The following is a 12,892-nucleotide window of genomic DNA, read 5'->3' as shown; positions in this document are numbered from 1 at the left end:
ATATTCAAAGCTGTGTGATAAATAATGGCTTGTCATCAGAATACTTTAACCTTTCAAGAGGAGTCAGGCAGGGTGACCCTTTGTCTCCTTATCTTTTTCTTTTAGCTGTTGAGACTTTGGCAATTTCCGTCAGAGAAAATGTTGAAATAAAGGGAATTGTAATTGAACAACAAGAGACCAAATTATTACAATATGCTGATGATACAACTGCGGTTCTCGCTGACATAGAGTCGGCCCACATACTCTTTCAGTTGCTAGAGAATTTTAAAAATATATCAGGTTTAAAGGTCAATAGCTCAAAGACAGAGGGAATGTGGCTGGGATCGCTGAAAGGAAATGAAATGAAGCCGCTCGGAATCAAATGGCCGAGCGATCCAATAAAAGCCCTTGGAGTCTTCTTTTCATATGATAAAAAACTTCTCTTTCAAAAAAACTTCTCAGAAAGGCTTGACAAGATAAAAAAATTAATTAATATCTGCTTTCTGTCTTCCCCATTCAGTTGCTTTTGAGCCATACGTTCAGGCCTTTCAGTTTAAGGTATTAAACTCTATACTTTACACTAATTCAAAATTACATAAAATCGGCTATATTTCAGGCAATCTGTGCTCTTTTTGCAAACGGGAATCAGAAACTATACAGCATCTCTTTTATAATTGTTCTTACTCAATTACTTTTTGGAAAGACTTTGAATTATATTACTTATCCCTGACAAAACAACAAATACATCTTGAGTTGAGAGATATTTTAATCGGTGTCCTAACACCAGAATGCCCCTTACTAAATTACCTGTTACTTATAGGAAAAATTTATTTATGGGGGTGTAGAAGAAATAACGAACTTCCGAATATAGGTGGTTACAAATTTAAAGTATCGTTAAAGTATGACACAGAGAAATTTATTTGTACGAAAAATAATACATTAGACATATTTAAAAAGAAATGGACAATATTTAGACCTATTTAATATATATGACTTGTACGGGTGTGACTTTGAATTTTTTGTGAGTGAGTGCATGAGAGCATGAGATGAGTGAGTGAGTGTTGTGAATGGTGTGTTAGCGGGCCAGCAAGTGAGTAAGCTAATTGTAATATTGTACAAAGTGTAAGTGCGTAAGTACTGTCTAGTTTATTATTGTATGTAACTGTGTGTTTTCTTGCAAATAAAAATTAAAAATTAAAAAAAAAAAAAAAAAAAAAAACATGGCGGGAACTGCATAAAGAATTTGTAGACAAATACATCTAACGTTTCAATTTTCCACTTCCCCTTCAGTTAGCAAGAAATTTATTTATAAAACAAATTTTCATCTCGATATTGCCCTCCATTTTAACTAATACGGAATACAGGTCTCCATGGCCGGCATGTTCTGACAAATGTGCATGACAAGTGCACTTTGTTCACTGCGCCTGTGAGAAACCTCTCCGGTACCGTTGGTGGTAGTTTGGAGGATAATTTCGATTTATTAAAAAACGTGACAATTGGATAATACAGTTCCAGGGATTTGATTGGCTAAGAGGCCATGGTATATGAGCCATTGTGCCACGCCCAAAAAATAGCGAAGCATTAAATCGTCTACTGGTTGTTCTTTCAAAACGAAGTCAGCAACATCATGCAATGTGATTGTTTTTAATAAAACGATTATTCCACTCGCGCTTGTTGGACATGAGATGATCTGTCACCTCGTGGAATAATTGTTAAGAACACGTCAGGGTATGCCAAGAAAATATACGGATCCTAGGATTCCGTATGCATCAGTACAAAGAATATATACTGGCTTGCGTTTCTCAAAGCTCGTTTCTTTTTTTACTGTGCGAACAGAGTAGACGTAAATTTAGCTGGCTTTACGTACGTAAACAAAATAAGAAGCGACGTATGAACGGCTTGCGTAAACGTAAAAAGTTGAACAGTTCAACTTTTTACGTTTACACACGCGGCTCATACATCGCTTCTTATCTTATTTACGCACGTAAAGCCAGCTAAATCTACGTCTGTACGCAAGTAAAATTTAAGCGACAGTGGAAATCCACCTTTAATTACACGATGTGTCCGTAAATGCGATATATACGGAGTCGTTATGTGATATTCTCACTTCATTTACGCCTGAATTTAGTCGGCCCTAGACATATTGTTTGGGGCTCAAAAAACTTTGTCCAATTCAGGTGCAGCGTAAATTTAATGACAAAACACCAAGTAAGTTTTTACAGAGCAAGAAGGCAGACTCGATCTAACAGACAATTATGGAATAATCAATATTTCATCAGTACCTTCTTAGACAACAACCAAGTGTTACAACAGTTGAATTGGTCGGATTCAAGACTCCTTATATATGCAAACTGAATATTTTTCCGAGGCAATTGCTGTTGTTTTATACTTTTTCCTTACAGCAAGCTCACTACTATACGTGAAGCATTACTTCTTCAACTCTAAAAGATGCATAAAAGTTTGAAGACTAACTCTTCTAAACTTCAATCTCATCACAGTATTTTAAACCCTCATCAAATTTTAATATCAAACCCTATTCTTGGCTGTGTTGTAAAGAAAACGTGTTTAAAAAAATTTTTATCTCGAAAGGTTTGTTTTTCCTAAATTGACATATCCGCATACGTTATTAATTACACCATTCTCCTTTTCAACACTCTCTTGCTTTATTTACTCTTCATTATTAATTTCCAGCTCATTTTTCTAACCAAAATTATCTGATCGACATGCGGAACAGCTGGTACAAATTCAACCAGTCTTCGTTCGAAGCTAACACACAAACAAGAAATGTTGCTGTCAACAGAGGAGGCCTCCTTTTTCGCTACAATTCTTTCTTTTATTTTGGTCTTGGGTTTTGTAGGAAACGTTTTGGTTTGTTTGGCAATTTATTTCGACAAAGATCTTCATCAACAACAGTCAAATTTTTTCCTCTTTAACCTGGCGTTGACCGATCTATTAACAGGAATCATCGTCATACCATTTTGCGTCGCTGCCTTAATCGAAGGCGGCTGGATTTTTGGCGGCTCGTGGTGCCAGGCAACAGCTTTTGTCTACTACACTTTAGCGATCGTTGGACTTGAAACTCTGGCTTTCATAAGCTGGGATCGTTATTATGCGGTTTTTTACCCGCTAAAGTACGGAGTAAACGTGACGCCGAAAAGAGTTTGTTCAGCCATAGCTTTGTGCTGGTTGTGGGCGGTGGTGTTCACAATACCTTGCGCAATGTTGGGCTGGTTTAAATACGGAGAATACGAGTCAATGTGCACGTACAATTTCAGTGGAACGGGCGACAAGTGGAAAACACGGGTACTAACGTACGGCATTCTTACAATTGTGCTGTGCGTCTTGTTTCCGTCGGCTGTTATTATTTTTTGCTACCTTCGAATCTTTTCTGTTGTACGACAGCAAGGGAGACGAGTTAACACCGCAACCCCAAGAGAATTTAATAACTCGAATTCAAGACGTTACGCTTGGAGGAAGTCAAGATTTAAGGGTTTCCGAACAATAACCTTAGTCGTGGTTCTATTTATTCTTTCGTGGACGCCCTTCAGCGTGACACGCCTGTTAAAAGCACTTACGTGGAATCATGAAATCGTCCCCGCCGTGGCCGACACATTTGCCAGTGTGATGTCATTATTTAGTACCGCTGCAAACCCGGTAGCTTACAGCTTGCTTCGAAAGGATTTTAGACGAGCTTTTAAAAGATTATTTCGAAAAGTTTGCAGTACATAACGGTCCAAAGTTTTCGTGGAGTCAAGTCAAGTGGCTCTATTAAACGTTTGAGTCTACGAATGACTATCGTCCTAGCTGAAAATGTCAAGATTAGTGTAAAAGCTATGTAGAGAATAGTGTTTGTATGTAACGTTTATCAAGGGCACATCTCAAAGCAGTTTAATTATATATATCGTAAAGGAAGAACAAAAAACCGACATTATTTAACATCATGAGTTACCACCTCGTTTTCTAACAATGTCATTTTCTTGACAAAATTCATTTAAAAATGGGCTGCAGTTCACGATCAATAAATTTCGTCAACATTGAGTTGTGTCGGTGGCTTTAATTTAAAAATTGCCTGTTAGTTAAAAGTTCTAAATACTTATTCCGTTTCTTATAATAGTTGTACTAAGTGAAATTAAGCCGAATGCACTCTCCTGGCTTTTGTAAACAAAATAATAGCCGATTTGTCGTTGACCACGACGCCGCCAATCTTGAGGCGTTTTTCCTCGGGCAAAAATTGAAACCAACACCTTACAATTTCTGAAATGACTCTAACGGTTAGTTTTCCCGGTTTGGTCTTCGGCTTCACAACGCTAAATCTTAATCGCTTTTTTCATCGATCAACTAAATTATAAGCTTACAGCATGCAATGTCGATGTCGCTGATGCGTGTAGAAATAGTAACTTTCTTAAAAACTACTGCCACAATTCCTTTTTTTAATTATTAGGAGCTCGATAACAAGACAAAAACATGGGCGATGTTAATTTGTTTTGCTTTGCAAATAATGCTGTCGGTCGATTGTAGTTCAGTTTGGATTATTTACATTAAATTTTGTTCAGATATATAATGAGGAGAGACCTGCTCCGGAGAAAGTTTTTTTACGTTGGAGTAAACTGCTGTAGTGTTTTGTACCATATGCATATAAAGGTTTACGACAATGTCGAATAGTTTATTATCTATCAAACGAAAGGTTGTCTTCAAAATAGTTGAAATTTAGGGTCGCGAAACATTGTCTTTAGTTTATTAAAAGTAGACAAATTTTTGAAATGTCGCGTGAAGTGCGCACCTGAGACATTAAACTGATTTGGGCGTTTTCTTGCAACAAAGCTGTGGAATAGCCTTTTGGATACAGCGAGTTACCTTTAAAATGCTAAAGTGAAAACTATATTAATAGTCTGGCCTGATTTTTTTTTTTTTTTTCAAAATTTTAAATGTCAGCTAGCAATTTTAGACGATTCACTTTCAATACCTGTAATATAATGTATATTTTTAACATTTCTGCGATGCATTGTACTGTATCGCATCGAGCATCGAGTATTGTATTGTATACTGTATTGTGCTGCATTGCATTGTATCATATTGTATTCTGTACTGTATTGTATTATATTCAAAAGAACACACGATCATTGTAAGATTTCTAATGGGAGATGCAGATGATATAGCTTTCTTCGTAGAAATTTGAATACTAGATAGAGATCCGGCAAGATTTGCCTTAAAGCGGCAGCGTCACGGCGATTTTGCTATATTTTGGTCAAAACCTGCTCAACAATTTGACAAAGAACCTCTTTTGTAACATAAATTTGCTCTTACAACACCGGGAAAAAATATTAAGGTTTTTCTCCTAGGAAAAGCAAACCATAATCAACTTTTAGCGACTTCTCTAAAATACGCAGGAAGAACCGTTAAAAAATCGGCCAATTTTTTCAAGTTGGAAGCCATTTCTATCCTAGCCATCCCTGGCCAAACATAATTAGTACTGGTTTCTGTGCTCTAGTAGGGCTATTGCTAACAAAACTTACAAAACCATTATTTTAACGATTCCATTGAAACAAGTTTGTTTTTGGCTATTCATAGTGACACTAAAAATAGGTGACACTGCCCCTTTAAAATTGTATTAAAAGCCACTTGTTTCATCAGGTATACAGGCGTACCTAACAGCATGTGGCATAAGCCAGCTATAGGCTACTATGGCAAGGATTTTGTGCGCCACTGTTGACGCATTGATAAAGATTCTATCGGCCGAGACATTCATGATTGTAGCATTTAAAAAGAACTGCAAAGCTTCAAAATAAAACCCGAGAGGTAATTTTGGTTGAATTTATAAGTTTTTGACTCTACACTGTTTGAGTTTCAACTCTGCTGAGTCTTGCTCAGGTCACGTGACATGTGTCATGGACATGCCGGCTTCAGTAGCTGTTCGCAATACTCACTCACAAAAGAGGACAAGAACCTCCCGTTGCTAATAAATTTGCCGTAGTGCCAACCTTGTAAGCACTTTGGTTTATTTACACGTGAAGTAATGTCAGGCACGTGTATCTCTACAAAAATTAGAGAAAAATTACCCGTCGTGTGGTCCGGCGGTTTTATACGCGTTTTGTGTTTGCAGGGTTGAGTTTTTTACTGGAATTTACAAAATTATCCCAGTTATTACAACAGTCCTTTTCTCAAAAAATTATTCATATCATTTCTAAAACTATACCTGAATAATAGCTAATAGAGAGATTTAGAATCAAGTTTACGCCAAACGGCAAACGGCAGAGATGACCACGTGACCATGTTTTATCCTTCATTTGCCGCTCGCTCCAGTATCACTGTATCCGACAGCTCTTTCCTCCACAGCTGGGCCTCTTTCGCACCCGAGCGGAGACAAATAATGGACTGGAGAGAGTGATTTTCGCTCCTATTTCTTATGAAGGAGCTTCTGTGGAGAATAGAATAGAAAAGACTAGAACTTTATTAACGTGTCAATGCCTTATAGCCGGAGAAAATCCCATACAAATTTGGGGACACAATGAGTGAGGTTTCACAGCCAAATTGAGTATTTTGTGTTAGCATCAAACTCCAGAGTTATTTTTGCACAATTCTCGTCTATGTATTTATTTTTGCAAGAAAGCACGAACGCGAATCTCATGTTGGCGGCTGTAAACATTTTGAAAACTTTTTCCACCTAGCTTGTCTGTAGACTGTTCACAGCCCCCCTATTTTTCCGTGGGATTCTCGAGACCGGTACGCTTCGGTATAAGCGAGCGCGATCTGGGGAGAGTGTCTAAACTACCGAGGGGAGGGGAGCGGAGTTGGGAGGCGGCGGGAAAAATATTTTTTCGCTTCCCTTCCCCCACTATACTAACACCCACTCCCGCTCCCCTCGGTAGTTTAGACACTCTCCCCAGATCGCGCTCGCTTATATAAACAAAGATGGCGGCGGTTCCATAGAAGCCTACCGGTCTCGAGAATCCCACGGAAAAATAGGGGGGCTGTGAACAGTCTATATTGTCCTTGTGTGGCCAACGTGACGTCCAAGTTTTCATGACTCTAGATTGTAACATTCCTACCGCTCGTGGTTTTCAGGTTGTCACAGATAAGAAAACATCAGTTTTAGTCGAAAATCGCCTCAAAATATGAAGGTACCAAGATGTCATGTTGGTCACACAACGATATTTCACCGTCCCTTTCCCTCAGCCGTCCTGTTGCGTAAGCTCACTATTATCGTTCGCGGTCCTTTGCAGTTTTCACCTCTACTTTAAATATTCATCTGACAAGAGTCTGCATTGCTATATAAACAAAAAAATGAGGTTTAAATTTCATTGTCACTTTAATAGACGGGTGGCTATGCCGATAAGATTAAGGAAGCGGGGTAGTGGGAAGCGGGGAAGTGGGGTCCAGGCAGGAGGCAGTGGACTCTCAGGAGGATCAAGGAGTGTTCTGGGTAAACGTGACAGTAGAAAGTAACGCAACACGCAGCAATGGCGGAACCCAGCGAGGAACAAGATGAGCAACAAACTAAAGTTATTGACGAGAAATTTAAAGACGAATTGTTGCACAAATTAGACGATCTCAGAAAATCAAACTTTCTGTGCGACACAACTATTCGTGCTGAAGGAAAGGACTTCTCTGCTCACAGGCATGTGTTATCTGCAGCGAGCGATTACTTTAGGGCTCTGTTTTCCAGTGACTTACAGGAAAACCAGAGTAATTTGGTGGAACTAAACGAGATGAAATCAACTATTGTCGCAGAAGTTCTGCAATTTATTTACACTGGCGAAGTAAACATCAGCTCTTCCAACGCACAGGATCTTGTCGTAGCCTCTGACTATTTGATAATTCCAGGCTTGAAGTCAAAAGCTGCACAATTCTTGAGCGAATCAATGAATGTTTCAAACTGTCTGGTTCTGGAATCTTTTGCTTCTCAGTACAACTGTGACTCGCTCAGGCAGGCGGCAGCGAAGTACAAGTGTCAGCATTTTGTTGCCTTTGTGAAATCCGAGGATTTTCTGTCGCTTGGGTTTGCGCAAGTCAAAGAATTGTTGTGTAAAGACGAGCTGAATGTCTCCGAAGAAGAACAAGTTTATGAAGCCGTGATGGCGTGGGTCAAGCACGATTTGCCGACGAGAGAATGCTTTTTGCCCGATCTTTTGAAATGTTTGAGGTTGTTTTCGATGTCAAAATACAGCCTGCAGACGATGCTAAGTAAAGAAGGATTGATCACCAAAAGCCTGATTTGCATGACTATCCTGATTAATGGCATGGACTTTTTTCTATTTCCGGATCGGTTTTTAAGCACTACGCTCAAACATCGCATATCCATAGACAAGGAAGAAGTTGTAGTAGTACTAACTGGCGGTGAAGGCAGTGGAGGTCTATGTCTAGACACGGAGTGTTTTTCCCTTGTTACAAACAAATGGCAGTCATTATCACAAGTGCCTTACTCTTGCCTTGCAGAAGATAGTATTGAATATATTTGTACCGTCTGTAGTGGACTTTTGTATGGAATGGATGCCAAATCAGCTAGAGTAAGTTGTTTTAATCCATATGACAATTCATGGACGGCAAAGGACACAACGTTATCCATTCATGGAGGTGCCACACTGACATCATGCAAAGAAGAACTATACTTGATTGGTGGTCTATATTACAATGATGAATTTGACGAGTTTATAAAAGATGAAGTTTATAAGTATACTCCAATCTGTAATACATGGAAACAGTTAGCATCGATGGAATCTGCTCGTGCTCGTCATTGTTCAGTTGTTTTGGAAGATCTCATCTATGTAATAGCAGGTTATGATGGTGAGGATTGCCTCAAAGGTGTGGAGAATTACAATCCCTTAACAAATGAGTGGAAAAGAAGTGCGAGTCTTACAAACCGTCGTAAGGGTGCTGCTGCAACCTCCATGGGTGCAAAAATTTTTGTTGTGGGGGGATTTGCTAACCAAAGTGAAACAAATTTTGAACCTACTTGTGAAATTTTTGATCCGTGTGTAAATCAGTGGAGCTTGGTGTCAGCCAGTCCAACTGTCCCCCGTGCAGAGTGTGGAATTGTTTGTGTGGATGAAACTGTGTATGTGTTTGGTGGTGAGGATGAGCGGAAGTTTCTAGATACTGTGGAGTGTTACGATGCTAAATGCAATGAATGGAAACAAGTGAATGCCTCCATGCCAAATGCCAGGACAAGAGTTCAAGCATCTTTGCTAAGATTGCCAAAAAGGTTTTTCACCAAGTAATCAATATCATTTAAGATTCAAACATTCTAATGAGATGGTACTTTAGAAACCATGTGAACTGGAGGAACTGAGTTCCATGTTGCGACTGTGAAAAGTGCCGGACCTGAGGAAGCAGAGTTAAAATATTTGTTGCATGTATCATGTAAACAGCATTTTGTGTCCTACTAATACTTATTGAAGGGCTGAGAGCAAAGCCAACCCAAATGACTTTTCAAATCCGTTCACAGGTTCACAGGAGTTTTTGTTTTGCATACTTGCCTTGAATGCCTTCAACAATGCTGTGCGCTTCATTTGTAATAAAAACCTGTAATTATACTAACAATAACAATAATAATGATTATGATAATGATAATGATAATGATAATTTTTTAAATAGAATAATAATAATCTCTTTATTAAAATATTTCAAGTAAGGTGTTATTTACAGGTTAAAAGTAGAGAAAAGAGCTATTAAAACTTTTTTTTTACAATACTTTTCGATTAAAAAAAAAGACTATTTTTAAGCACAATTTTTTTTTTAAGAAAAGAGGAAAAAATCTCATCAAGTTACAACAATATTATTCATTCATTGATAATGATAATGGTGATAATAATAATAATAATAATAATAATAATAATAATAAATAATTTATTAAAATATTCCACACAAATTGCTATTTACAAGTTAAAAGTATATAAAAAAAAGAGCTATTAAAAAACCTATTCACATTTCTTTTCGATTAAAAAAAAGATAATATTTTTAAGCAACAATGTTTTTGTAAAGAAAAAGAAAAAAAGAACAAATGTCATGAAGTTTTTTTAAAAAAAAAAATCAAATTCGGCATTTTAAAATCGGTCTACTTGATAAAAAGAAAAAATAATAAATAAATAAACAAAATACGCATCTCTCAAATGGCCCCTTCTGCAGTTTCAATGTCAATGTCTGACTGCTGACTAACCATCGTGTTGTCAGGTATGTAAGAGTCAGTGAGTGTCCAGAAACAAACAGGTCCACAGACCGTGCATAGCAGTACGCACATGTATACACTGTATACCTATTTTTGTATGTGGCCTTGAATTCCCTCAGAAAAAGTTGCTCCAATATTTTATCTCCTGTTTTCCGCTTCATTTTGTGATAAAAACAGAAACCTTGCCCATAATTACCAGTCTAATCTGAAGTCTTATGGAGACAGATCTTTTCAAGTTGCTGCCCCCAGACTTTGGAACACACTACCTAATAGCATTAAGATTAATCCAATCCCTGAACGTTTTATAAAATAAAAACACTTCCATAATAATAATAATAATAATAATAATAATAATAATAATAATAATAATAATAATAATAATAGAGTAGTTATGCAGGGCAATATATCCTAAAAGCTTGTGGCGCTTTACAAAAGTAAAAATATTAAAAAACAGAAAAAATGCAATTTCTCAGACAATGATAAAATGCTAAAATGATTCTTTACAAGATAAAATGCTCCTTGGAACGATAGTTAAAAATATAAATGGAAGTGTTTTTATTTTATAAAACGTTCAGGGATTGGATTAATCTTAATGCTATTAGGTAGTGTGTTCCAAAGTCTGGGGGCAGCAACTTGAAAAGATCTGTCTCCATAAGACTTCAGATTAGACTGGTAATGATGGGCAAGGTTTCTGTTTTTATCACAAAATGAAGCGGAAAACAGGAGATAAAATATTGGAGCAACTTTTTCTGAGGGAATTCAAGGCCACATACAAAAATAGGTATACAGTGTATACATGTGCGTACTGCTATGCACGGTCTGTGGACCTGTTTGTTTCTGGACACTCACTGACTCTTACATACCTGACAACACGATGGTTAGTCAGCAGTGCACTGCCCACAAAACTCTGGTGATTCTGACCTGAGACAATAATGTCATTTGGATCGGTTATGCTCTTAGTGCTTCAATTACACCAGTTGTTTGTTATCCCCTCTTGTTCTTTTGCTTACATTTGTCATCATAAAGCTGGAGAGACACTTGGTGATTTATATTCGCTAGGTGTGCCTGCTAAATGGAAATTTATGAAGATTTTCACCAATCACAGTGAGGTGATTAGCATATTTAAATATCTGGTGTATCAGATCTCAGCGGTTATAAATTTGCCCTTGTTTGCCAGGTGTTCCCTCCTGTGATTTTATGTGCTTGCCGCCAGCTAATTAAACAGTCAGACCTCACAGTAATTGTTTCCTAAAGGGCAATTCAGACGGTACAATTTTCTCTTACGACTGTCGCATGCGATTTCTAGAGTGCGTGCTGCTTGCGTCGTGTAAAAATCGTACACAACTCTCGCCTCTCAACATTGCCTTTACCTACGATTGTCATACAACATTTTTCGTGTTGTGTGCGTCTGTCGTAAGGATGTCGTAGGTTGATTTACACGACGCAATTTGTGTTGTAGGCATACGACAAATCAAAGGAAAAATTGTACCTTCTAAATCGCCCTTATCATGACTTTTCAAAATGGCCAGCGCCAACATTAAAGTGGAGTACAAATTGTCATCATTGGTGTAAAAATAATCACCTATTGTGTCTATACTAAGTTCTGCCATAATAATGTTAGCTGGCAATGAAATTTGCTGCAATCAGTGCAGAAAGGAAGACAGTGGTGGTCCTTGCGGAGGGTATATTTAAGACATTATTGCCTCATGAGAAACGTTTTGGTGCTTGAATTGTTTCCAGCCTCAATTCTTTTCTTACCCAACCATCAAAGCCTGAGAAATGATATTTTGTGGTAAACAATGGTTTCACTTCATGGAGTGTCAGTGGTGTTATCGCAAAATATAGACGTCTGTTTTTTCAGACCACATATCGTCATTGAACACTTTAGTTTATTATAAAATGACTGCTGGCAACATTCATTTGCTACCAATAGTAACTGTTATGTTTTTAATAATAACATATTGTAGTTGTTGCAGTAACATGGTTGTTTAATATGCAGGGATGCACTGCATTATTTTGAATAGATTATTAAAATTTGCTCAAGAGTTTTAAAACAGTTCTAATTGACCCAGCCAGTGAAGTGATTTTTTTCTCTGTAAATCATCATTTGCTCTTGTAATTATGTAACTTAATTTCCATGTAAAATAAGGGTGTCCCAAATGCATGGAATACAGATATATGGACCTGCCGGTAATTCAATGGAGCTTGTTGATTGGCTCAGTACTTAACAAATATCAAAATTTTGCCTTGAAATGATTTCATATTATTTTTCACTATTTTTTGGTTTAAGAATCCTTTTTACTGTCTTAATTGCCGCGTGTTGTAATGGGACTGGTACTAGTATAGTAGGAAGCATGACACCTTTGTGGTCGCCATCTTGGATTTGCCTATTTCACCTTAGCTTCCTTGCAAGTCAACAGAGACCAAAACTTACAAAATCAACAAACTCACCTTTTATCCATGTTGTCCAGTAGTTTGCACGCACACAGGAGCAGACAAGGTGGAAAAACTGATTGACACACGATCAGTGCCACGAGCACTAAATTACCAGAATAAAAATTGTCACCTCTCTGGTTGTCACGTGGGTGATTGAGAAGTCAAATAGGAAAACCTACCAGTTATGAATTTTTTGTTTTATTGAAAAAAATAGTTACGCAACATGCATGCCATGGGAAACAATGAGAACCATGCAAATTACAGAAGTTTCAATGTCATGTTACCCACTTATGTCCAGAAATGCACCTTACCCTG

General features: G+C 37.6%; 2 protein-coding genes across 2 annotated transcripts; both read left to right on the top strand.

Annotated features, from left to right (window-relative positions):
- Positions 1-2,737: 2,737 nt before the first annotated feature.
- On the top strand, positions 2,738-4,390 carry LOC146476207 (histamine H2 receptor-like). The gene has a single exon (XM_085114642.1). It carries the CDS (start codon positions 2,764-2,766, stop codon positions 3,706-3,708), a length of 945 nt encoding a protein of 314 aa, XP_084970768.1. The 5' UTR covers positions 2,738-2,763; the 3' UTR covers positions 3,709-4,390.
- A 3,028-nt stretch (positions 4,391-7,418) lies between these two features.
- LOC146476206 (kelch-like protein 12) lies at positions 7,419-9,782 on the top strand. Its single transcript, XM_085114641.1, has one exon. The coding sequence runs from the start codon at positions 7,437-7,439 to the stop codon at positions 9,192-9,194; it is 1,758 nt and encodes a 585-aa protein (XP_084970767.1). The 5' UTR covers positions 7,419-7,436; the 3' UTR covers positions 9,195-9,782.
- Positions 9,783-12,892: the final 3,110 nt, after the last annotated feature.

The sequence above is a fragment of the Pavona decussata genome, unplaced genomic scaffold (assembly GCF_977016875.1).
Source record: "Pavona decussata unplaced genomic scaffold, jaPavDecu1.1 SCAFFOLD_78, whole genome shotgun sequence".
In the NCBI taxonomy this organism is placed as follows: domain Eukaryota; kingdom Metazoa; phylum Cnidaria; class Anthozoa; order Scleractinia; family Agariciidae; genus Pavona; species Pavona decussata.
This window is presented reverse-complemented; position numbering and strand designations above follow the sequence as displayed.

What these genes read in the sequence shown, in the direction of transcription:
- LOC146476206 (XM_085114641.1), top strand. Translation starts at nt 7,437, where the DNA reads ATGGCGGAACCCAGCGAGGAACAAGATGAGCAACAAACTAAAGTTATT.
- LOC146476207 (XM_085114642.1), top strand. Translation starts at nt 2,764, where the DNA reads ATGTTGCTGTCAACAGAGGAGGCCTCCTTTTTCGCTACAATTCTTTCT.